General features: G+C 38.0%; 5 protein-coding genes across 7 annotated transcripts; 2 read left to right on the top strand and 3 right to left on the bottom strand.

Annotated features, from left to right (window-relative positions):
* Positions 1–223: 223 nt before the first annotated feature.
* Positions 224–2,003, bottom strand: LOC126791603 (auxin-binding protein ABP19a-like). The gene has a single exon (XM_050518083.1). It carries the CDS (start codon positions 845–847, stop codon positions 224–226), a length of 624 nt encoding a protein of 207 aa, XP_050374040.1. The 5' UTR covers positions 848–2,003.
* Positions 2,004–3,169: 1,166 nt separating this feature from the next.
* On the top strand, positions 3,170–4,112 carry LOC126785109 (probable glucan endo-1,3-beta-glucosidase BG4; the record flags this gene model as incomplete). Its single annotated transcript, XM_050510705.1, is given in 5 exon segments — positions 3,170–3,370; positions 3,372–3,469; positions 3,471–3,706; positions 3,709–3,746; positions 3,749–4,112. Coding segments are annotated over 5 exon segments (705 nt in total), but the record flags the coding sequence as incomplete, so codon positions are not given.
* A 156-nt stretch (positions 4,113–4,268) lies between these two features.
* On the bottom strand, positions 4,269–6,207 carry LOC126785084 (12-oxophytodienoate reductase 3-like). 2 transcript variants are annotated; one of them, XM_050510674.1, is made up of 5 exons: positions 6,090–6,207; positions 5,832–5,972; positions 5,495–5,625; positions 5,193–5,375; positions 4,269–4,999 (listed from the first exon to the last, which is right to left on the bottom strand). In XM_050510674.1, exons 1-5 carry the CDS (start codon positions 6,152–6,154, stop codon positions 4,338–4,340), a joined length of 1,182 nt encoding a protein of 393 aa, XP_050366631.1. In that variant the 5' UTR covers positions 6,155–6,207; the 3' UTR covers positions 4,269–4,337. The 2 variants fall into 2 exon arrangements, with proteins under 2 accessions (XP_050366631.1, XP_050366639.1); XM_050510682.1 differs by having other exon boundaries at positions 6,050–6,187.
* A 3,775-nt stretch (positions 6,208–9,982) lies between these two features.
* Positions 9,983–11,892, bottom strand: LOC126785100 (12-oxophytodienoate reductase 3-like). Its single transcript, XM_050510693.1, has 5 exons — positions 11,745–11,892; positions 11,458–11,598; positions 11,162–11,292; positions 10,883–11,065; positions 9,983–10,687 (listed from the first exon to the last, which is right to left on the bottom strand). The coding sequence occupies exons 1-5, from the start codon at positions 11,816–11,818 to the stop codon at positions 10,056–10,058; spliced, it is 1,161 nt and encodes a 386-aa protein (XP_050366650.1). The 5' UTR covers positions 11,819–11,892; the 3' UTR covers positions 9,983–10,055.
* A 5,523-nt stretch (positions 11,893–17,415) lies between these two features.
* On the top strand, positions 17,416–25,749 carry LOC126799140 (uncharacterized). 2 transcript variants are annotated; one of them, XM_050526276.1, is made up of 19 exons: positions 17,416–17,582; positions 18,109–18,416; positions 18,518–18,706; positions 18,803–18,886; positions 19,286–19,345; positions 19,847–19,891; positions 20,368–20,567; positions 21,072–21,557; positions 21,682–21,805; positions 21,906–22,103; positions 22,226–22,315; positions 22,755–22,817; positions 22,971–23,045; positions 23,146–23,196; positions 23,582–23,659; positions 24,051–24,185; positions 24,278–24,385; positions 24,819–24,884; positions 25,396–25,749. In XM_050526276.1, exons 2-19 carry the CDS (start codon positions 18,126–18,128, stop codon positions 25,462–25,464), a joined length of 2,412 nt encoding a protein of 803 aa, XP_050382233.1. In that variant the 5' UTR covers positions 17,416–17,582; positions 18,109–18,125; the 3' UTR covers positions 25,465–25,749. The 2 variants fall into 2 exon arrangements, with proteins under 2 accessions (XP_050382233.1, XP_050382224.1); XM_050526267.1 differs by having other exon boundaries at positions 21,670–21,805.
* The last annotated feature ends 503 nt before the right edge of the window (positions 25,750–26,252 follow it).

Raw genomic sequence — 26,252 nt, 5'->3', positions numbered from 1 at the left:
TGATATACCAGAATGAACCATGAATTTTGAGATTTGATGCAACAGTAAAAATAAGGCACACAACTGATACAAGAATAGACGCATACAAACAATCAAAAATCAAATTTATTGATGAATCAGAAACCGCTACTAACCTGAATAACCTACAGTTACATTCCTTCTCAATACAAAACAGAAACAAATGGAAATGGAACACACTGGTACATATCCCAATACAACTAGATTAATTAGTACCACCTAGAACACCCTTAAGTTTCTTGATCTGAGCAACATCGAGGAATGTAGTCGCTGCCACCAATGATGTAGGCAAATCGTTTTTGAATAGTGCAAAGTCCAGAATTTGCAGACCGGGGCTCGGACTACTGAAGCTCACGAAGGCTGTAGCTGGGTAACCACCTCCATTTAGTTGAAAGTGCAATAACCCTTGAGGAAACACCATAATATCACCCTTCTTAAGGGTTTTATAATAAACTGAGTTAGCTGATGAAATGAACCCGGCAACTATGGAACCTTGCGTAACAAGCAAGACTTCTGAAGCTCCAGGGTGTGTGTGAAATGGGATAACTCCACCAGAAGCCAGGTCGAGACGAGCCAGTGAAATTCCAAGGCCGTTAACACCAGGAAATTGAGCAGCAAATGCCGGGGTGACCGCAGCTTTGATAATGTTTGAGGTGTTACCAGCAACACCTAGGCCAGAGAATACAAAGTCATCTACAGTAACCTTTTCAGCCTTCTTGCAGGAGTAGCCTGCAGGGCTTTCTGGAGCCTTGAGGTCTCCAACACAGAAGTCCGCAGCATGGGAAGTAGAGAGGAGGAGAACAAATGTGAAGAAGATAGGAAAAATCATCCTCACTTGGTCTAAGCGTTGGTTTTAGTCTATGTTTAGGTGTATTTCTTGACAAGGCTGCTGGGATCATATATAGTGGGATAATGTGAATATCTTGAGCCATTGAAATCACTTCTTCGGAATATGCTCGTAGGTATCACATGTCTGGTAATGCTAAAATTATCGTTCAAGAAAAACGACACTATTTCTAGCTGTGAATCATGTGAGCGTGATCTTTTCACCAAGTAAGAACAAGGAGCCTCTTTTTGTTTTTGAATTTTAATGCACCGGATGCAAGATCATATTACCATTGTGGTAGCGAATGCTGCACCAGTCATTGTTGTCCTTTAAGGCTATTGAGCATCCTTCCAACTTATATAAGAAGACAATCAGACAGCTAAAAGGGCGCCAAGCAAATCGGAAATGTGTGGATAACAGAAACTCCCCTTCTTGATGGGAATTTGGAATTCATTATTGGGAACTGAAAAGTTATCTCAGATTCTGTCTGTTTGCATTATTAACAGCAGTAAGATTCTAGTACAATGAGTCAATCTACTCATGCTTTATTATGAGCAGTGGATCTTACAACAATGCTTGCTTAAACTACATTTGAATTGGGAACTGCAAAGTCATTCCACATTCTGTCTCTTTATATATCTTAACAGCAGTAAGATTCTAATACAATGAGGCAATGTACTGATGCTTTATCTATGAGCGGTGGATTTTACAACAATGCTAGTTTGAGGTGTACTACATTTCAATTAAACAGCTACTGTAAATCCACCCTTTCACTGGTATATATGCATCTTCTGAGACTTGTGTAGGAATGTTCTAGTTAGGTTTCCCTGCTAGTTCTTTTGTGTGGTGTATAGCACCATTCAGGATAAGGGTAGTGATCAAGCTGCTAGGTAGGATAAGGTTTAATGATCATACAAGAGTGGTAGCTAGCCATGCATATCTTTCACTTTCTGCCAAACTGTTTGCCAAGTTGTGCAGAACACAAATTAAGTATGTGCCATTGGTTTCGTTCATCACTTAGATTTAGAATCTTACTCTGATTGGGACTGATATCAAGAGTTAAAGACTCATGAAAGATAGTTCTACAATACATATATACTGGTCATAAATTATGAATAAATCACTAAGAAGATCGATTTTATGTTTCTCACCGTCTTTTTGCAAGAGTATAATTGATAATGAACTGTCATAGACAGTTAGACACCCTTATGAGCCATACCTGAAAAACCACCAGTAGTCGAGTTCGATAAAAAAAACAAAAACAAAAAACAGAAAATAGAATCCTGAAAGTTTCTCATAAATAATGGGGGCTTTCAACTGTTAGGGTTTATTAGTCTGATTTTGTTGTCGTTTTCCCCTTTGTGATTGTTGATTTTACTGTCGTTTTTTTGTTTATATTGGGCCTCTACCTTTTGAGTGTGTACATTATTGGGCCTACGTCTTCTTGGACTGTTGGGCTACGTAGTTTGGAACGGCCCATTTATTTTCGGGGGTGTGCCTGAAAAGGGCGTAAATGGAAAATTGGACCCAATCCAATTGCAAATTAACCTTAAAAACAAAACTTGCGACAAGGGAATGACGCCAAATTGGTCGCGTTTCGGACTGCACTTCTTCTCTCTGTCAATCTACCATATTTTGTTAATCATTTCAATGATTTGGATGAAGGACTAAGGGGTGAACAAGACAACAAGCAATCCATTCATCTTGTAATTTGGGGCCTCAAATTCATCGATCACTTGACTCACTTCTGCTAAGGTGAGTTTTCACTTCCCAAATCCCAATATCTCATTTATATATATCTCATTCTCTCAATCTTTAATTGTTATTTTCATTCACATTGATTTAAAATTAGAAATATTAAATGGACTTGCTTTAAATTCAATTGAGAATGAAATGCCTGGAAAGACCAATTGTAATAAATTAATTGATGACTGCAGCTAAGAAGACAAGGAGAATGATATTCAAATGAAGGTTTGATGCTCAGAGATGAGCTTATTGAGATTGATGGATCTGTAAAAATTTTATTTCTATTGAATATTTGCCTAAATTTGTAGGCTTAATTTTTGGATGCAGCAGCTAAAATCTGATTTTAACTAATTTAGCTCATGTCACTGTGTGAGTGAACGTATGACTTTAATTTGGGATTTTGTAATGGTTGTTGCAATGGTTTTCATAATCAATGAATATATAATTTTACAAATGTTATGGTTTTTAATTTTCAATTGACTTGATATGTAACTTGTGATTATGTTTAAGGCCGCATTTTGAACTTTTGCATAAGGCCGCCCTAAAGTTTGAGCCGGCCTTGTTCAAATCTTGTGAATTTACAGCAATTATGTCGAATCTCACTTGTTCTTCTATTCATTCCCTTCTTTATATGCATGGAATGAGGTTTTCTACAAGAAATATTACATCACCAAACTGAGGCTCTTTGATTCCAGCAGTCCTGCCCTTCAGGCATTGAAAGGGAGCGAAATTAGTGTTGGCATGCGCAACCAAAACCTACCTGCCTTGGCAGCTGCAATCCAATCAAGAAGCTGTCAACGCATGGTTTGCCGCCAATGTTGAGCCTTACCTGTATGGCATTCAACTCAATTACATAGCTGTTGCCAATGAGCTTATTCCCGGGCGACCAAGTTTTTCCGGTAATGAGGTTTTTGCGACCGGTACTTGATGGCAAACAGCTGGATGGGATTAAGGTGACCACAGTTGTTCAAGGAACTGCCTTAGGATCTTCAAACCCGCCTTAAGTGCTGTGTTCGCAGCAGAGGCTGTTCATGACTAACACTGTTCAACTTGTAGCACCAAGCGATTCATCTCTTTTGGTCAATGTGTACCCTTACTTTGCCTACAAATCAGACCCAATGTTCACTTGGACTATGCTCTGTTCACCACTATAAGTCTATAACCCCCGCCGTTCAAGACGGACCACTAGGCTACTACAACCAGTTTGATCCCATAGTGGATTCGTTTTACACGGCAATGGAGAAAGGAGGTGGCCCTAATGTAACGGTTGTGGTATCTGAAAGTGGTTAGACATCTGCCGGGAGTGGAGAATTCATCAGCCCAGAACTTGCAGGGACATGTAACCAGAAATTGATCAAACACACCAGTTCGAGGGCAGGAACACCAAAAACACCTGGTTACTACATTGAAGGATACATCTTTGTGAAGTTTATTGTGAATCAGAAACCCGAGGGCGAGGAACAGAATTTTGGTCCATTTAACTTAATGTGCGACCTGTTTATCCTGTAGTTTATGTTCTTTAGACAAATAAAGATTGAAGGCAAACTCTGCCTATGAATCAGTGATATTCAACTGAGAAACAGAAATAATGAAATTCCCAAACTTTCATCTTAATTTGATTTTGTATCACATAAGCATCTGTATCATTCAGCTACAAACACATAGTAATCAGTATTCATAGCATTCCAATCTCTCACAAGGTTTTTATTTATCCAAATGTTCAAGCACAATTATAACAGCATAACAATCAAAGGCGGGAGAGTGCTTGCTCTCTAACACTTGTTTTGTTAAGGAACGGGTAATCAGTGTACCCAACAACAGGGTCTTGGGTGTAAAATGTTTTCCTGACATACTTGGTCAAGGGTGCATTAAGCTTATATCTCAAAACCAAGTCAGGGTTTGAGATAAAGTAGCGACCATAAGACACTAGATCAGTATCACCAGAAGCCACAGCTTCCATTCCTAGCTCTCTAGTAAAGCCACCACTAGCCATGAATGTACCTTGATAAGCTTTTCTCAGAGTCCTCATAAATTCTGCTTCGTCTTGATCACTGCCATGTTTGCCTGATTCTGCTTGACCATAGGCAGCGTAACGAGGCTGAGTCACATGAAGGTACGTGAGTTTTGAGCCTATGTTCTGTTGAAGCTTGTTAAGCCTTTCTATCACAGCAAAGCCTAGGCTAACTGGGTCGGAGTCGGTAGCATCAAGGTGATCAATAGCTGGTGAGACTCTGACACCAACTCTATCAGCACCAATGGCTTCAACTACTGCTTGAACAATTTGAATCAAGAATCTGTAGCGATTTTCAAGTGAGCCACCATACTCATCAGTTCGATCGTTGATCCCATCTTTCAAGAATTGATCAATTAGATAGCCATGCGCCCCATGTATCTCAATTCCATCAAAACCTATTATACATGTCCATCCTATGAGTCACATATACTGGCTACACACTTGCACTAATAATATTCTCTGGCCATTATGTTTTGTTATCAGATGGTAATTGGGTAACTTCAAGAGTCTGTCTAGCTAATATTCTAGATGTAGTGTGGCAGTACACATAATGCAGATGAACAGATCGTGCAGTAAAGACAAACTGACCTGCTCGAATGGCATTCAACGCAGCGCGACGATACTGCTCCACAATGTTGGGAATTTCATGTATTTCAAGGCGTCGTGGCTGAGGGTAGGTGCCATGAGACCCATCCGGCAAGAGAATCTTCCATCTCTTTGAAATGGGACAGTTTGTTGAAGAAATCGGCGATCCCCCACCAGGTTGGTAAACTATACATAGATCAAGGCAGTAAGTAACTACTTCACAACATGATCACTCTACTACTGAAGAGTTAATTTCCAAAATAAGGCTCCTGCCAAATGTGTAATGTATTTTGCAAAATGTTTACCTCCATGAGAAGCACGACCTACATGCCATAGCTGACAGAAAATTATGGCTCCTTTCGCGTGGACGGCGTCGACTACCTTCTTCCATGCCTCAACCTGTTCATCTGAGAAAATCCCAGGAACATGAGGAAACCTGCTTCCATCATGACATGGTAATTAGAAAGTAAGACTAAGAAACAATTTGTACAAATTATAATAGGTAACTTAGAGTTCACGGTCCAAAGAGTCAAATCACGTTAACATAAGTACATAACTACCTAGCTTCAAATGGGCCTCCCAAGTACTCAGCAAGCCACTAGTAAAAGAAGAAAAATGAAGTGACTAGAACTACTAAATTACCCTGCGCCTGTGTCGGATATCAGAGTGCCTTCGCTGATGAGAAATCCGCCGGGGGTTGACCGCTGAGAGTAGTACTCGGCCAGGGCCGGCTGCGGCAGTCCGTTCAAGGCTCGGCAGCGCGTCATCGGCGCAAGGACCACCCTGTAAGAAGACAAATCAGTCAAAACAAATAAAGACATGAAATGGACAAGTATGATCTCCCGGATTTCCCTCCTTACAAATTTGCAAGGAACTAGGAGAGCGGCTAGCAAGAGTGACCTGTGTGAGAGATTGAACTTGGCCATCTTGATTGGGGAGAAGAGAGTAACTGAGGAATCTGCCATTTGGGTTATTGGGTTTTCCCGATCTGAGATCACTGAGAGAGAGAGGGAGAGAGAGAGAGGTGTTTAGTGAGTGATATATAATGGTGGTGGTCGGCGACTATATGGCGGGTCCTGACTTCAGTGGGAGGGGAATAAAAATTAATAATAACGAATGATATTCACGTGTCTATTGTTTTTGTGGAACTCCGACGTCGTTTTGTTAATGGAATAATTTGGTATCTCCGATCGCTCAAAGACGTGTTTGTTTATGGGGTCTTGGGAGTTTGAAGACGAAAATGGGGGTGTGGCGGCATGGTCACTATTTGAATGAGCTTTGTTTCAGGTATTGACCGGCCTAATTTTAGAATAATATTAGAAAATTAGCAAAGTTTTATAGAACGAGGGTTGAATTAGCAAAGTTTTATTTATTTTTTAATTTTAATAAAGGGCTGGCGAGGCTATTCTTAAGCTTTTATTAATGGAATATCGAATACAAGAGGGGACGTGAAGTCTGAACCCTTAATTATAAATACTTGAAATAATATCACAGATATCTACAAACAAGTATCCAAAAAAACACCAACTAGCAAAGAGTATTACTATAAAGGTGATTCTATTTGTTTTGAAACAACAGTGGCATAATGGAGAGCACAGTAAATATGTAACCCTAAACACGATGAAGCATCGCCTATATATCCTAATGTTCAATAAAACAGCTCTCCAACATCACAAAGTTTTATAGAACGAGGGTTGTAGTTCGTGTCACTAGTGTGCACTCATTGTACCTTGTCTATAAATTGATTTTGTTCCGAGTTACACAACATTGACATAGAGCTACTATATCCAACTCTATTATTTTTAATCACATGATTCATTACAACTTTGGGTGTCTATTTATCCACTATGGTTGTTGAACTAAAGTGGTGCTCTTGGGATGACTCACTTTTGCCAAAGCCCTCATTAGATTCAGCTATGTACTTCAAATTTATATGTAATAACTTTTAGGATAAATTCCTCATATGGTACCTGATGTTTGGCTATTTGGACAATTTGGTACCTGATGTATGAAAGAGGACAATTTGGTACCTAAAGTTCTCAAATTTAGGCCATTTTGGTACTTATGTCAATTTTGACCATATTTTCAGAGTTATTTCCGTCATCTTATCTCAACTTTACTTCATTTTTTTTATAATACCTCCAAATTGCCTCTAAGTTATCACTAAAAATTTGATAACTCATCCACTTAGTATCTGTGATGATTTACGTATATAAGTTTTCATAATGTAGCTATCAATCTAAATTAATTTTAATTATAAGTAATTAAAAAATTTTGATAAAAATTACAATTGCATAAAGGCAATTTATTTCCTTTACAGAAAATAATTAGGATACAATAAGTATATTAAGAAAAAAAATTATTTTCGATATATGCGAAGTAGATGCTAAGTGGAGTAGATATATCAATTTAATTATCTCCAAAGAGAGACAATTATAGGAAGAAATGAAGAAAAATGTGAATTTAATGAGTTTAGGACTAGAATGACGGAAATAACCCTGAAAAAATGGTCAAAATTGATAGAGGTACCAAAATGGCCTAAATTTGAGAACTTTAGGTACCAAATTGTCCGCTTTCATACATCAGGTACCAAATTGTCCAAGTAGCCAAACATCAAGTACCATAGGAGAAATTTACCCTAACTTTTATACCTTGTCAACGGACTCACTACCTCGTTACAAAAAAAGAAAACAAAAAATATTAGAAAAACCAAACCGTTACCGCTTATATAAATATTCATTCAAATTTCATCAATCAAACGTCAGTAACAAGTATCATTACTCTTGTAAATCTAAAAAGGAGTTCTACCAACTATAATTGAATCTGTTCATTTTCAAACATGCAAGCTTGTGAGCTTTGCAAGCGTTGTAAATTGTTAATTAAAGCAGCTCAACCGGTCGAAATCCAAAAATTATTATTCTTGGTTTTCAATTTATTTGATTTTGTAAAAGACAATCGCAGGGATTATCCCTTGAATATAACCAATCTTTATGTATAAAGTTTTATTCATGACATAGAACAAATACAAGTTTTTCTACAGCATCAAAATCACAAGGGGAATATCTACCTTCGCACCTTAAATCTTAAGACCAATGAATTTTCTTAAGTAGCTCGAGGTATATGATATCTCCATTTATTAATATCACAACAAATTTGTTGTTATTGTGATAAACGCGGTAATGTTTTGGGTAAATATAGTTATATTAGTTGTAATTACTGCACCTATAATTGTACATGATTATGAATAAATAGTTGTCAATGTGGTAAATTTGTTTAATTATTTGTAAATATAAAAAACACATGTTTTAAAATTGTTCTCAATGTTGTCAATTTTGTTCAATAAAATTTTAATTTTGGTTTAAAGAGTGTTATATTTTAAGGTATTGTAGACAACCCTTAAGACCACGTCAAGGTTTGAGATAAAATGGCGGCCATACGGCACCAAATTAGTATCGAGCTGCAACTTAGAGACTTTCAGGTTTGATCAGAGAGTACTATCCATCAAGAATTGCGAGGCATATTAGTGACATTACCCAGCGCTTTGGTCGGACGGCGAAGTGCCTTCGGTGATTAGAAAGCCGCCGGGAGTTGATCTCTGAGAATAATACTCGACCAGTGATGGCTGAGGAACTTCGTTCAATGCTCGACACCTCGTCAATGGCGCAAGCACCACTCTGTAAACGAAAGAACAAATTCATCCACAGATGTTAAATCAAAAATCATTGCGTAAATGATGGTACATGCAAGTAGTATAATTGGACAATCAGACAAGAAAATGGGAAAGCAAAAGATAGACTGACCTACTTGCCCATCTTGTATGGAGAGAAAGGAGTGAGCCCTGTAGATGAAGTATCTTCCATTTTTGTTTCTTGTTCGAGGCAATGTACGTGTTTAGGTTGTAGGAAGAGTTAATGAGGGAGCTCGATATAGGTAACTAGTGGCGCGCTGAAACTGACGTGATGACTCGAGTGGTTCTGGTGGGTTCTGAAGGCGTAGCGCGGCGGTCGATCGGTGACTAATAGAGGCGGTCGTTATCGAAGAGGGGGAATGCTATTTGCGTTTGAATTGTTTTGTGTGGATCTCCCTCGATTAATTGTTTGTCATGGAAAAGTTTGGTCAGACGAGGATTTCTAAGGTAGGACTACTATGTATTTGACCGGTCATCCGTAGTATCGACGCGCATGATAGCTTGATCGTGGGAGTGGAGGGACATTCCTTCTCATAATTACCTGTGTTAATGGATTATATATATTCAATTACCTGTGGAGTGAAGCTCAAGTCCTATATATGTGAGATATGTAAATAATGTAAAACCGCTCGCAAAGTTGATGATCAAACATGTATTCAAAGAAATCTAATACATGTTATTGCCTCTGTGGAGTAATAGAGCTCATCCTCCAGCCTATAAGGCTCTTTTATATTATGCTTTGTTTACGGCAATTTTTAAACATGCAAGTATGTGAATTTTGCAAGAACTGTAAACCCTTGAATCTGTGTATCTTAAACAGCTCAACTGGTCGAGAAAGAAAGTCATTTATTTAGGATTTGTTACGTAATTTGATTTTTGTAGGAGACAAACTTAATTTGATATCATTACTATTCTATATGTATGAAAGAAATCTACCCGTTTTAATCGTCATTTTTAAACATGTAAGTTTGTATTGTAAACCTGTGGGCGTGAATCTGTGTAGTTAAACTGTTAAAGCAGCTCAACCGACCTAGAAATAAGGTTTCAACTTAATTTGTTGTTGTGGAAGACAAACCAAGGAAGTATTCCCTTGAATATAGCCAATCTCTATGTAGGTTTTATTTATGATATGGAACAAATACAATTTTCATGCAGCTTCAAAATCACAAGTAGGAGAGCTAATCCTCCTTCGCACTTTCACTGTTGAGAAAAGGATAGTCTGTGTACCCAACCACAGGGTCATGAGTGTAGAAAGTCTCCCTGTTGTACTTATTAAAGGGAGCATTAAGCTTAAATCTCATAAATAAGTCAGGGTTTGAGATAAACAGGCGACCATACGACACCAAATCAGTATCACCGGAAGCCACAGCTTCCATTCCTAGCTCTCTAGTGAACCCTCCACTAACCATAAATGTACCCTCATAAGCGTTTCTCAGAGTCCTCATAAACCGAGCTTCGTCTTGATCAATCTCTACCAGGCCATTAGCTGTGAAACGAGGCTGAGTAACATGAAGATAAGCGAGCCTTGATCCTATGTTCTGTTGAACCTTGTTGAGTCTTTCAATCACTGCCAAGCCTAGACCAATTGGGTCGGAGTCTGTAGCGTCAAGGTGGTCAATAGCTGGTGAGATTCTAACTGCAAGTCTGTCAGCACCAATGGCTTCAGCTACTGCTTCAACAGTCTGGATCAAGAACTTGCAGCGGTTTTCAATCGAGCCACCATACTCATCATTTCGATCATTGATCCCATCTTTCAAGAATTGATCGATGAGGTAGCCATGTGCCGAATGGATCTCAATTCCATCAAAACCTAGACATTATGAAAAATACATCATAAGATCTTTGTATGTGCGATGAAGAATACCATTGTGTTAGCATCATAGCATGTGATATGTCAAAGGGACAAATTTGCGAGACATTAGAAATTTAGAACAAGACTATTTGGGAGTGTGACATTACGTAGATGTTATGAAACTGAACCTTTATGTGATGAAATGAGACTGACCTGCTCGAATGGCATTCAAGGCAGCCTGACGGTACTGCTCAACAATCTGGGGTATTTCGTGGGTCTCGAGGCACCGAGGTTCAGGGTAAGCGTCATGAGACCCATCTGGCAACAGAGCTTTCCACCTCTTTGAGATGGGATTGCTGGTTGAAGAAATTGGTGACCCCCCACCTGGTTGAAAAACTATAACATTGGACAAATAACAAGTACAAAAAAGATCAGTTCATTGCAGAGGAATTCTTTGCAAAATAGTGCTCGCAATGTCGGCGACAAGATTACCTTGATGAGAAGCACGACCTACATGCCAGAGTTGACAGAAAATGATGGCACCTTTGGCGTGAACAGCATTGACCACCTTCTTCCACGCCTCAACTTGTTCATCTGTGTAAATCCCAGGCACATTTGCAAACCTGCTCCCACCATATATAACAAACTAACTAATTAAGAAGCTACTTCTTCCATCTAACTATTTAAAGCAGGGAACATTAGGTTTTGAGGTTAAAGAGTAAAACCAAGGGAATGAGGTGTTGTAAATTATCATATTGGGTAAAATTAAGAATTACGAGATATATTACCCAGCGCTTTGGTCGGACGGCGAAGTGCCTTCAGTGATTAGAAAGCCGCCGGGAGTTGATCTCTGAGAATAGTACTCGACCAGTGATGGCTGAGGAAGTTCTTTCAATGCTCGACACCTCGTCATTGGCGCAAGCACCACTCTGTTAGAAAAACAGAACAAATTCATCCAGATATTATTCTAAAAATCATAGCGAAATCTTCAATATGCATGGTACATGCATGTAGTATAATTGGACAATCAATTGGACAGTCTTCAAGAAAATAGAAAACCAAAAGGGTAACTAACCTGTGGGAGAGGTTGAACTTGCCCATCTTGCATCGAGAGAACAGAGTGAGTCCTGTAGATGAAGAATCTGCCATTTTCGTACTCTTGCCTGAGGTATAGAAATCGATCTCAGATCAGAAAGGCTGAACAGGGCGAATGTGTTTGAGTCGTGGGAAGAGTTCATGGTCGAGGGAGGTTTATATAAAAACAGTGGCTCCTATGGCGCCTAAAAAGCGTCAGTGATGACCATTGGTTGTTCTGGTGGGTTCTAAAGGCGTAGTAGGGTGGTCGGTGAATAATAGAGGCGGCCAATGCATGAGGGGGAATGCTATTTGCATGTGAAATTAATGCTTTTGTGGATCTCCGGCCTCGTTTGTTATATTAAAGTTTGGTCAGACGTGGATTTCCAACGGCGTGGCATTTGAACACGAATACCAGGACGTGTTTGACCTATTGTGCGTGGTCTAGTGATCGACTCTAGTCCATAATTCTGACTTCTGGGGCTTGGATTTTAATTGGGCTTGATAAGAGTCTAAGCAGCTAGGGGTTCTGAGCCTTTGGTATGTTCCAGCTTCAAGACTTCAAGCTTATTTATCACGCCAATTTCTGCAAGACGGCCAAGACCTTACCCTTGGTGGACAAGTTTTGCCAATAATTTGCCTATATAGAGGGTGTTATAGGGATTTTGTTACTTAATATGAGTTGCTTTATCTATACTATTATAAAGAAAACCCACTTTGTCAATCAAAGTGAGTGTGTAATAACATAAATAGCCTCTGATTACAGTTTAATTTTGAACAGATTTTAATATACGAATGATATTATAGTAAATTGGAAAATGATAAATGAAAAATAAAAAATCAGAAATTGAAGAAAAACTGCTGGATAAGTCTCATCCCACTATCAATTACACGGTAAATTCTCACTTATACACATCCACATTCCACTTTTTTCATATAAATAAATAAATAAATTGTTTCACACTTGCATTGCATGTGCAGTGATACAATAAAAAAATTGAGAGTCATTGGACATGATTGACTTGTACATATGCGTGCCCATCTTGGATTGAAATATCACCAATTACAATGTCAAAATGCTCATTGAGAGAAACTTGCACTTATCAAATGGAGCAAGGAATTCCTGGTCTCTGAACCGAAGAAGATACAAAACATCTTGGTATACTCTTGCAACCCTAAGAATCCTCAGCATGAACACTCCCTATTCACATCCACCAAAATGTCACCTCCTCCATCTCCGCCTCCATCAATTCTGCCATTACCACCTGCTTCTTCCTCACGTCATATACTCATATGACCTTAGCATCTCACGTGCTCCGCCTTATCAATGAGGCAGGAAAGGGATCGAAAGTTGATGAAATTAGTGGAAGATAAAGAGACTTCAGTTTGTTCTTCCTTGATAAATTCGAATTCATCAAGACTAAGACTGTAGTTGGATGATTAAAATTTTGTAGCTTCATTTTTAATGATGATGGATTAATGGTATTAGAAAGATAACACCTATCATTATCTAAATGGTTAATATATATGTGAAATATTGTGGTTTGTATCATGCCCATATGTTTTGGTACATTGGGCTTGGACGGGGTCCGATCATTAGAGTTAATCAAAGTAATTGCATTGAAAGTGAGCTTGATGTCACGTCCCTATTTTGGGAGTGTCGATCGTGGGCTGCTGGTTGAAAGAACTTCATGCATATATGGGATTTGCTCCAAGATTCAATGTGTGAGAGATATATGGCTGCTCATTCCGAGGGGTTCAAGCATGCCGACCCGGTTAAATTCGGAGAGCTTGTTGCTAGTCGAGGACTTAACGTCAAAGAGACGAGTTGGCCGCCCTACACACAGGTAGGGGTCTAGAGCCGATCCCCTGATGAGCCCAAGGCAGGGCGAAACCAGTGTATTGCCCCGTTGGATAAGGCTGGCTCCATGGGGATGGAGCGCCGCATGGACCAAGTGTGGCAGCCGAATGGCTAGGTCCGTGACAAGTGGTATCAGAGCCACCTCAACATCGCTGTCGTTGTGTTCGCCAAACGCTCACACGTGTCGCCGTGTCCCCAAGATACGGGGGGCTCCGCGGGGGAGTCGAGTAGGCAGGGTCGCCTCCAGGGGAGGACCGGACGAGAAGATCCGTGGCAATGTCCAGGACAAGAGAGATCCGGCGCGAAGTCATTGTTGGGTGGAAGATATTTGGGAACTCATTTTCGTCGCTCTAGGCATCGCGGGCGCACAAGGAATGCGCGGGCCGCAAGGGAGGATGTTGTGTACGAGGACGTACACCAAGTTTGGTGGGGGAGGATGTCACGTCCCTATTTTGGGAGTGTCGATCGTGGGCTGCTGGTTGAAAGAACTTCATGCATATATGGGATTTGCTCCAAGATTCAATGTGTGGGAGATATATGGCTGCTCCTTCCGAGGGGTTCAAGCATGCCGACCCGGTTAAATTCGGAGAGCTTGTTGCTAGTCGAGGACTTAACGTCAAAGAGGCGAGTTGGCCGCCCTACACACAGGTAGGGGTCTGGAGCCGATCCCCCTGATGAGCTCAAGGCAGGGCGAAACCAGTGTATTGCCCCGTTGGATAAGGCTGGCTCCATGGGGATGGAGCGCCGCATGGACCAAGTGTGGCAGCCGAATGGCTAGGTCCGTGACATTGAGGTCTGATTTGAGATTTACAAAAGAAAATGACTCGTGATTGCCTCAAACAAAGAGACTACGAAATATTAAGCAAATATTGACTTCAAACATTAGGTTTCACTCATTTTTGTGAAAGTTAATGTTCGGATATCGTATTTGCTTAATATATATCCACACTTTCTTTGATTTTGGGTTTTGGTGATCAAACAAGATCCACAATCAGTCGCCACCACCACCACCACTATACCAGCTTTCGAACCCCGTTAGCTCGGGAATAAGGCAAAGCACTCAACCACACAGCTAAAGGAAAGCCGGTATATATATATATATCCACACTTTCACAATTATGGCATGTTTACTTACTTGGAATGGAGTTGTATTCCGCTGGAATCAATTCCATTCCGGCGTTTACTTGCCAAGAGGAATGGAATTCGTGGTGGGACCCACCTCCAAAATTCATTCTGATTCCGGAAAATGTCATGGAATTGTAATACCAAGGAGGGAGGTGGGAATGGGAGGCAATGAGAGGGAATGAACATTTCTTCCAAAAATATCCTTACCCATCTACTTATATTAGTTGTGTTTGGTTAGCCATAGATACAAAATGACCTTAATAAACCTCTACTTAATTAGCCATAGGTACAAAATGACCTACTTAAATACATATTTTGATCAAGTGTTGTTGTAAAGGAAACACTAAAGAGAGTTTTTTCCTATTTGTAAAAGGGTATTTTGGTAATTAACTTAAATTTAATTCTGATTCCTTATTACAAGTAAACAACAACAATCGTAACTAGTTTCTTTCCTATTCCTCCATATTATTCCATTCCGTCTCTCATTCCTTCCGATTCCTATTCCATATTAATTTCATTCCGAGTAAGTAAACGTGTCATTAAAGAATAAGAGAAAGCTAGCTAAGGTTTAGAGAAAATATCTGTATAATATTTGACGTTGGAATTGGTTTGCGAGTAGCTAATTAGGCTTATGCGGGGTGAAGAACTGAAGATAATGATATAATAATCAACGCATGCCGTTTGCGGTCCAGATCTTTAAAAAGGGAGAGCCGTGGAAGCAATGACTTTTTCTCCGTTTTAATTTGTTATACATCATTATCGGCATGCAAATGCATTGTATGAACTCATCACAAGAGATGAGATCCGCTTGAGACTCCCAAATAGTTGCATTTTGCTCGCTGGTTTTGGTCTTGTGCTCTGTGATTTGCGACACAAAAGTCAGCTTCACATGTTTGTGCCTTATGGGAGTAAAAAGTCATGTATGGCTAGCTAACTCCGTCATTTCCACCGTTAGCTAATCTCTTAACTATTCTTGGTATGATTTCAGTAAAATGAGGTGAACTAAAGATCCATGTTTTCCTACACTCAGTACACTTGCAAACGTGTTCAATAAGAACTAGTGTATATCAGCTTACGGGTAGCTCTGGAGAAATCACAATTGTCACTCACGAACTTATATATGCGGAACATATACATTTTAAAAATTATCAACAACAAGTAAACCATCTTATAGCCAAAGTAGGTCACGAATTATCAACCGAAGTAGTGTTTTCCGAAAAAGTTCTTACATCACCACAACGACAACAAATGGTGATTTATAAATGAACATGAATTACCAACCAAAGTTGTTTTTGTCGAAAGCATAAGTTCTTACATTACCACAAAGACAACAAATTATGATTTATAAATGAACTATTTTCATCATATGACATGTTTGTGTGATTTACAACAAAGAGGTTCACCGAGATGGGAGAAGCATTAATCTGTTCCACATGGCAATGGATCCTGAAACATGAAAGTCAATTAATATGAGATCAACGACTCTAACTAACCAACCTTACACTTAATTTATGAAAAGGAAAAAAAATTAAAAAGAAGTTAGCTTGCAATTTCATTCTTCTTTTTTTATTCCCCACACACTATTAACTTCACATCATCTCATTACCATTAAGTTCGATATAACAGCTATAATTGCTTCTAATGCAATTTCATTCGTATCTAGTAAAACCATCAATTTTACCCTACTGGATTGTACTATTCCACCCCTTACTCTTTTTTTTTTACCTCGGGTTCTCTTTCTTTGTGTGCTATGATTTCTTAGGTGCAAATGGTTCAACCACCTAAACTAAATTATCCAATGGCTAAAAATAGATTATAATTCCCAAAGCCAAAAAGATATAAACAAAATGAACATTACCATACCCCAACAGTGTCCTATGTCCTTAACCATGACGTTGCCATGTTGGTAGTCATCAACTTGCCTCTAATCTACAAATGAAGTGCTTTGTGGTCCCTTCATAACAACATGAGTGGCAAGGAGACAATTTTGTCACCCTCATCATGCCACACATACTCTAACAATCATAAAAAATGTTGGAAAAATAATAATTAAAATAGCTCTTTAATGTTGATTATGAAAAAAATCCGACGAACTGTATTATGTAAGGTTGATAAGAATAAGAATAATCGTTGATATAGATATCTTAGGTTCAATTCTCATGGTACCTATTTGTAATATGATTGATGTAAATATCGTTTTTTTGCTCTTTCTATCTTAATATCAAGAAATTCTGAAATTATTGTTAGTAAATGCTAAATGTATCACGTGTTCTAAGAATCTATCAAAAAGGTGCGCGTCTTATACCTCCTTACTCTCAAAATAAATTGGCTGACCATCTTTTTTAACCACTTTCGTGCCCATCCACTTACATGAAAACTACGTGTCATTTTCACTTATTATAGTTATATTATAATTAATTTTTAATTTTTTAAAATTAATTATTAATTTATTTTTAACTTGTGTTATTAATTTATATAAATAATATTAGTTATACCATAGTTAATCTAAGACATATGACTTTCATCTAAATAATTAGAAGACGAGTTTTGACACCGTTACAAAAAAACCAAAAAAGAAACTGACGCTGCTGACCGTCCTCTTCTTCTTCTTCCTCCTCTAAATCTAAGTATATATATATATTATTTTTGGTCCGAAAACACTTTGGAATTGAAATTATTAAATTTATTTAACGCGGAGTGACTCTATACCGTCCTCCTCGTTCTCTTCTCCTTTCTGCCGTTGAGGACCCTCTTCTAAAAATCATCAGCTTTGTTATGGCCGCCACCGCCGATTTCTCCCTCTGATATTTCTGTTTTCCTCCTTCGTCGTTTTGGATTCGTAGCCACTCGGAGGTGAGCATGTAGTTTCCGCTTTTCGGTTTTCCGTTTTCGAGATAATGATCGGTGTTCAATTGTTTGCGATGATATTTGGTCGGTCAGATTATGAAGTAAACGTGTAAATTCATACCAGGAATTTGAATTTTTGTTCTCTGTATTTTTTTTTTCTGGTTCATTTTGAGCTTGGTGAAACTGAAATAGATGGATAGGATTGTAGGAAGAAATTAGGTGATGAATTTTTAAGACTGATGAATGAACGGTGGAGCTTGCTTAGCTTTCTGAGCCTGATAATCGGATTTGATTTGATTTTCGAGCTTATATCCAGCTCCGGAATTAGTTTCTTTCTCGAATTAATGCTTCATCTATGCAAGTTTAGATATGCTGGAAATTCATGTGATGAGAGATTGAAGTATGCATGTAGGGGTGCTAGGTATACGTGCTGTGGGGGACTGTTATCGTTGATTTAGTTTGACTATGAAATTTTGCAGTGATGTGTACTTGTAAGGGGTGAGTTGTTCTCACCGTTTGGTTTTTGTGATAGGAGGGAAGCATTATAGTATGGAGAAGAGTGAAGAGTCTAACAGCCCTGGTTGGGGGAGTTTGTTTTTCACGCAAACTACAGAAGATGTCGCAAGAGCAGTCGCAGCTGCTACTGCCCCACGGCCATCGGTTGTGTATTCGTTGAAAGAAGAAGATGGTGGGAGTCCACTTCAAAGACTACAGCGCCAAGTTAATAAAGTGTTAAAAGGCTTCTCCAGTCCTCCTGAAGTGAAAACGGGAAGAACTTACAATCCGGAAGTTTTGACTAGCCAGAAGCGTCAATGGGCGAATTTTCAGTTGCAGCACTTGGTATGCAGTTTCGCTTAGGGTCCATTCATGTTTGGTGCACTATCAAAGCAAAAGTTTTATCCAAATAGATTTTGTAACATCTGGACTATTTAAGTGTGCAGGATCATAGGTCTTTAAAGGAGCCAACAAGGCTTTTCGAGAGCCTGGTTGTTGTAGGCCTTCACCCTAACAGTGATATCCAAGCACTCCAAAGGCAATATTTTGCTAGAAAGTCTGATAGTCCAGGAAAACTGAGAAGTGCACTTGGTAACCAGAATCAGTCTCGGGTAGAACCCAATATTGAACCTCAGGTGGGGTCTCTTTGTTGCCGAATGTACAATAGATCTGCAAACTGATGTTTGGAAGTCATTTAAATACCGGATGGTATTAACCATTTCTACCTTCAGGTGTTATTGGTTTACCCTCCGGAAAAACAGTTGCCTCTCCAATACAAGGATCTCATTTCATTTTGCTTCCCAGGAGGCTTAGAGGTGAGCCACTTTTTCTACGGATTATTGCCGTTTTGAATTGATCGGCTCGTTTATTATCACGTCCAAGTGGAATAGGACACACAACTTGGAAATGCAACACTGTAATTATTTATTTTCTGATTTCTGGATCTTCAATCGCCTAATCTTGTAGGCAATAGTAACATTACTCAAATTCAAATTGGTTGAGACTTCTGAGTCATAATTATTGAGCTGTACTTTTAGTAAAGGGTGTATATGTATTATATCTACTCTGATACATGTATATTTTTGTCCCATGTGGCTATGTTTGTGTACTATTTGATTTGTTTCCTTATTTTAAATTTTTATTGGGTGCATATGCTGATTATATCAGTTAGTCATTATATTCTATATTGACACCATGGATTATAATGACTTCAGGTTCATGCTGTAGAGAAAACTCCTTCCATGAGTGAATTGAATGAAATTCTTCTGGGGCAGGTATAATGCTTGGCTATATGATATTGTTATGAAATAATGTGTGCGCGTTTTTAACAACCAGTCTTCAACAAGTTTTTTTTGCCAGAAATGTATCCAGTTCCATCTCAAGCTTGAAGTCTTTTTCCCTTTCTTTCTATATTTTAGTGGATCCACTCAGGAAAGTGTTGCTCAAAAATTTAGTTGGAGTGGGTATAAACCCTCAAAGTTCTTGTGTTTCTATCTAAAACGTAGTATTAAATTGCAAATGCCAGATTAAGTTACTAAGGTTCTAGAAAGGCCGTAGCATAACTCTCTGTGGTTCTTCATCCTAGAGACAAGATGGTAGATTTTCAGAAATAAAAATATTAATTACAAGATAGTAGTGCTGAGTTATTCAGCTGTGGCAGAGTTGTAAAGCTAGTTCTTATAAAACTAATCTATAATTTAGACTTCTTTTTATTTGGTTTAATTTGTATTATGTGCACCTTTTTATACACTCCTTGACATTGTGTGTATATGCAGGAGCATTTTAAACAAAGCGACCTATCCTTTGTATTCAGGTTACAGGTAATTCGAAATGTTCTGTCTCCATGATTCATCTTTGACTAGAATGTCCTGAATCTTGTTGCAAGTTTTCTCTATAACCTTGATATTCTGTGGAATTTGTGATATAAACTGGTGTGGGATCATAGAATCATCACAGTTGTCATAGGGAAACTATAATATTAGTTCGGACAACATATAGCCTTCAAAGAGAAACTCTAAGTTGGATTACAATGCAAAGAGTGATTGTTAATAGATAGCAAAACAAATATAAGAGGATTAATGGTTCATTGTGTTTGATTACACTTCGATGGGACTTCATGGGTTTTCGGTTAAAAATAAGTAAAACAATATTTGAGTATTTCAAGCTGATTCTGCCATGAATGTATGACATCATGAATATTATTCTTTTCTCTTTAACCTGAACAAGTTGATTTACTAGTTGTGAATCAAGTTCTCTATTTCTTGATGACTCATTCTATACAAACTTTGGTCTGAAGGTTGCTGATGATTCAACTCTGTATGGATGCTGTGTGTTGGTGGAAGAATTGGTGCAAAAACCCTCTGGTTTGCTTTCCATGATTTCAGAAAAACATCCCTATCGCCCATCTCTGAGCCGTCATATATTAACTACTAGAAGATGTTATTGCATCCTCTCGAGGCTTCCTGCCTTTGAGTTACATTTTGGTGTATTGAATAGGTGTGTATATATTGGGTTTTCCTACAGTGCTTATATATATATATATATATATATCCATGTTCGGCATTTACTTTTCAAATTAAAAGTTCAGATAATCCGCTCTGTACTTATAACTTTGTAGAGAATGTGTCCTTCTGGTATTTAATAAAGCGCCATATGTATGACATATTATTGATATGGAAATATGAAATTGTATGAGTCTCGTATCTTGGTTCAAATAGGGAGGAAAAAAAAAGGTGGCTAAAGGTTCCTGGATCTTAAATTGATTACTGTCCTATCTAGCAAAAGTCAGAAAACTCCGTTCCAAAGTAGTTGAGTGCCTGGGTGGTAGTTTCTGTAGCTTTTAGGCAATACATATGCTTCATTATTGATTGGTCGCATTAGAAAACCATCTTTACTATCTCATACCAACACTAAAATTCGTATAGTTGTTTGTTTCCTGTAAGAAAACAAACAACTATTAGTTCATCTCATTACTCAATTTGGTTTTGCATTTTCCTGCAGTATCTTCACAGAAGAAAGGTTGGAACGATTAATAAAAGGTATTGGTCTGTTAGATTTGGACTCCCCAAAGGACTTTAGAAATGATGAAAATATAGACGAGATCACAGAAGACATTCAAGACAGTGGAGCACTAAATAGTAGAACAGGGGACATAGTAAATGGCGCGGCAGAATCTTGTCAGACAAGCCAAAAAGATTCATCACCTGTGGGAGTTGGAGATGATGGAATCCATCAAGAGCGTCAAATGGTTAATGTCGACTGTGTCTTGATGAAGAACAGCATCATTGGAAATGTAGTTGTTCCAATTGATCCTGAAACCGAGATGGCTAGTTCCAAGATAGAATCTCGTGTGCCAAATGCAGAACATTGTGAGATCTATGCTGATGATTTCTCTACAAACAAGCCTGCTTTTGAAAGGCGATTACCAAATGCTGTTCTACCTCTCTTACGTTACTACCAGTATGAAAGTTCTGATTCTTCCTCCAGGTATAACATTTTTTTTTGTTGCGCATTTTTGTTAAATGTTATCATTTATCTGTTCCAAACTAATTTTGGAGCATAGCAGTTGCACAGATGCTGTACTTATGCCATTTAGAAGTCTTTTATGCAGTTTTCAGGGTTCTCCTAGTGAAGACAGGAATTTTAGGAGTGATGTCGATGATATAGAGACAGAAGAGACATCTTTCTCTGGCCAAGATGACTCTGATCTCCTTGACATTCTTGAATGGGCAAAGGTGCGTTATTCTCCTTGAAGTACCTATATATGATTTGTAAGTTTTTTATTTGAATCTTTAGTCTGACATTGCCTGATGTCATTTTTTCCCATTGTTCTAGGCAAACGATCATGGATCACTACAAATAATAAGTGAGTACTACCAGTTACGTTGCCCTGCCAGAGGTTCCACAATTAGATTTCATCCTTTGGAGCACCTGCATCCCTTGGAATATCATAGACCAGATGAAACAGTTTTACATATTGGTGGCTCAACCATTGATTTGAGGTCCTGTAGTACAAGTCTAGAATTTGCTGAGGTAAACTGTGAAGATAGTAATAAAAAATTTCCATTTTCAAGTGTGGTTGAATTGGGTTAACTTATTCCTGTAGATTATTCTGTGATCCTGACATGAATTGTGCTGTTGTTGGTTTCTATCAGGCACACAGTGCACTCCTGGCAGAGGAGGAAGCAACTGCATTATCAGTGTGGGCAATTGCATGCATATGTGGCTCCCTTCGTCTTGAAAATGTTAGTTACTTTGGAATTCTCTTAACTTACTAATTATATTGGTTTTGTTCCCCTTGGAAGTAGTTGACTACTTCAAAACATGTTTAATATGTTGATTTCTTTTCTTTTTTGAATTACATATGCCAAGGAATATCTATCTTCTTATGTGCATAGTATATTTTAAACTAGTTTCTGTAATGATGAATTGACAGTAGAAATTTTGAATGAGCAAATTACTTAACACATTTATACCTTACATTGAAAATCAATCTGAAAGCTCCTCTGTATCTCTAATATGAATTACTGTTGTCAGAGCAGAATGATACCCTCCCTCGGGAATCAGTTGTTGCTTTGTTCAGTCAGAATGTTTACTACCTGACATCTTATATTGATTGTTGGTTGTACGTCTGTACTTCGATACTGTTTTCTTATAGCTTATTGATTCTTTTACAATATCCAGGTATTAGCAATGTTTGCTGGGGCGTTGTTGGAGAAGCAAATTGTCATTATTTGTTCCAATTTGGTATGTAATTTACTGATTTACATGCTATATTTCAGTTTAGGTCTGAACTATTGGAGTAATTTTACAAGATTCATAAATAACATACTTGTTACAGTTTTCTGATTATTCAGTTACTTGACTCGATTTTTATATATTATCTTTTCTACTGTCCAGGGTGTCTTATCTGCTTCGGTGTTGTCCATTATCCCTCTGATTCGTCCATACCAGTGGCAAAGCCTACTAATGCCAGTATGAGACTTTCCCCATGATAAATCGCTTTCTAAAGACATACAGACAGTACTTGCATATCTATTTTCATGTGAACACTAAACCTGCATAAATTTGGCAGGTTTTACCGAGTGACATGATGGACTTTTTGGATGCACCTGTTCCTTACATAGTGAGTTCTCAATTTATTGACTGTTATACACTGATCTGAGCACAAATTTGGTTTATTTGGTTCTTCAGATTTTCTTCATATTAGTGCTCCGTACTGGAACCTTCCCACGATTTATTATTTGCAAACAAATTTATTGAACTGTTCACCATATTCTTTAATCATTGTTTGTTAGACTTGTAAATGAAGTGGCAAGTGTATGTGCTTAATACCCTTCCATGGAAAGTCAGAATCTATGTTTTATTTGTTTTTTTTTTTACCCATGGGGAAATGTGATAACCCAGGCATTTCGTCTTTTTATCCCTTGTCAAGTGCTTGCTTTCTTTTAGACTCTTGTTGTACTATAAATGACATTTGATCCTTTATTGATAGTACTTCTCTCCTGTAGGTGGGGGTGAAGAACAAAACACCTGAAGTACAGTCAAAACTGTCTAATGTAATTCTGGTTGATGCCAACAAGAACCAGGTCTGTTGTGTTGAGCAATGTATATTCTTAATTTGTACTGCAAGTTCAATATGCTCAGGCTAGTTGTTGACCATGTGCCTTGCAATGACCAAAGCACAAATTTTGACATGTTCTGTTAACTATTTCTAGTATATTTGTTTCTTCTATGTTGCGTAGACTTTTATTCTAATGAAACATATCAGAAGCCCTTTCAAAAATATGAAACATATCAGAAGTTTGTTCTCAGCATAGTATTGTTATTTTGGTGTATCTTGTGTTTAGTAGATTTTCTACCTTCTACATACTTATTGTGTCTACAATGCAATTATCACCCAGTTGAAACAGAAAAATAATAAGGCTATGATAGAGTAATCCTGGAATCTAATGCTTTAATTTCATGATGATGCAATAGGTGAAGTCACCAACGATACCTCATTTGCCGAAACATCGGGAATTATTTTCAGAATTAAGTCCTTATCATGCAAAGCTTGTCGGAGAGAGTTTTTTGGCCAGGAAAAGACCAGTGTATGAGTGCACTGATGAACAGGTATTTTCGGCTTTTCCCTTTTTGTCAGAGTCAAAATCATTCTCTTCCTTTCTTGTCAGTTATTGTTAATTTTGTACATCTGTTATGTGTAGGTTGAAGCTGCCAAAAATTTCCTAAGAGTTTTAAGATCTTACTTGGATTCTCTTTGCTCTAATCTCCGTTCACATACAATTACAAATGTACAATCTAATGATGATAAGGTGAGTATGTTTCAACGATATTGATAATTCATCTGTTGTATGTAGGTTGCATATGACATTCTGCAAAGCACTGCAATGTTCTGTAGGGCCTAGTGCCCCATTCATGTTCCAGGGTTGGGATTAGAGTAAAGTTGGCCAATGCTAATTTCAAAAATATCTTCATGTTCATTTGTGATGTAAAGTTTCATGAGCTTAAGCCCATACAAGTGTGAAGGAGTGTCAGTTTATATACTATTTTGTTTGGGCTCTAATGTTGTACACAAAACAGTCTAGATCAAATAGCCTCGTCCTATTAAATGTGAAATTGCTAATCTGTAGATGCACTGAGCATTTATATGTATAGGCACATTTTTTCGTACTGTGCTCCTGTACTTGATTTAGAAAACAATCAAAGTAAGCTCTGCAGATCTGACGTTTATATCCTTCTAATTAGGTATCACTACTTCTGAAAGAGAGTTTCATCGACTCATTTCCTAATCACGATCGGCCATTTATGAAGGTCTGTTCCTTGACAATCCCTCTTATATTTTGTTTTTTGGTGATCTGACTCTTAAATGCTTATCGTTTATAACTTGGAGAATTTGCTAGCTGTTCAGGACTGTATGCATGTATGTATTTGTTTTAAGTTATACAAACACATTATTCCTTTAAACTCCGTAGCTTTTGGTGATTTCTGAATTCAGTAGAGCCAAAAGAAAACAATGAAGTGACACTATCACACTAAGCTCTGAAAGAGACACAACTTGGTTCCTCTTTCTGAATTTGGGCCACAGCCGTGGTCAAGAAATTGATGGTGTCGCTTTCGGTATTATTTGTGATTATAATAAAATGTCACAATGAAGAAAATAAGTTTTCTAATCAATTCATGTAGATATTAGGCCTGATATTAACATCCTGTACTCTTTACTTTGAAAGTGACTTGTAATCTTGCTTCAGTGCATATTATGGATGCATAATATAAAAGCTGAAGGCTTACTGATGCATCTTTGTCTTCCCTGAATGCTATGCAGCTTTTTGTGGACACCCAACTCTTTTCTGTACATACGGACCTTGTTCTGTCTTTCTTCCAGAAGGAATAGTGCACTGCCCTGCAATGAAAGCTCGAGATATATTTTCACCCTGTAACCTGAACGTAAGTTCAGTAATGTATAATTGCGTGAGTATTGAGCTGAATCTTGTTTCTTCAGACGGTGATTCTCTTCTGCAAATGAAGGTTGCTTTTTTCTAGCCTTCCGTATCATGATTGTATTTTAGCATATGTTATGCAGAATTTAGATCCATGATAGAAGTCTAGGATCCTGCTCATACTGTAAATAATATTAGTTTTGTATCTTATTTACCAAAGCTGCCTTAGATTTTCCTTCTATTACAAATTGAATTCAGGCTTCCAAGATAAGATTTTAAAGCACTTGTAGTTTATTGGTGATATTTGAACTCTGAGAAACGTCTTGTGCCAAAAATGTGAATCAGGGAAGGTGTATAGAATCGGTTACCTGGGTTATTAGTCGAAGACTGCAGTTATGCCATTATCATGTGCTTTCACCCTTTTATCACTTCTGCAGAGTACTAGGGTTATTAGACTAACCGAATACATCACTATCCTAGTGTTAGTTGATCTTTTAAGGAAAATGAATCTTATGACTTATATGTCAGTTTTTTTTCTTGGTTAATTATGTCACAGTTTACGGTGCCTTATATTCGACTTCTTTCCATGGCCAAATTGGTGAAGTTAAGTTAAGAACTAATTTACCTGTATATTCGAACCGATTTCATAATTGGTGTATTAGATTAGAACCTTAACAACATTAATGTCTGTGTTACTTTGAAATGAAGTGAGAAAAGTTCAGTTTGGTCTGCCAACCAGTGG

Source organism: Argentina anserina, chromosome 1 (assembly GCF_933775445.1).
Source record: "Argentina anserina chromosome 1, drPotAnse1.1, whole genome shotgun sequence".
NCBI lineage: Eukaryota > Viridiplantae > Streptophyta > Magnoliopsida > Rosales > Rosaceae > Argentina > Argentina anserina.
Note: the sequence above shows the minus strand (reverse complement) of the source record. Positions and strands in the feature narration are given on the sequence as shown.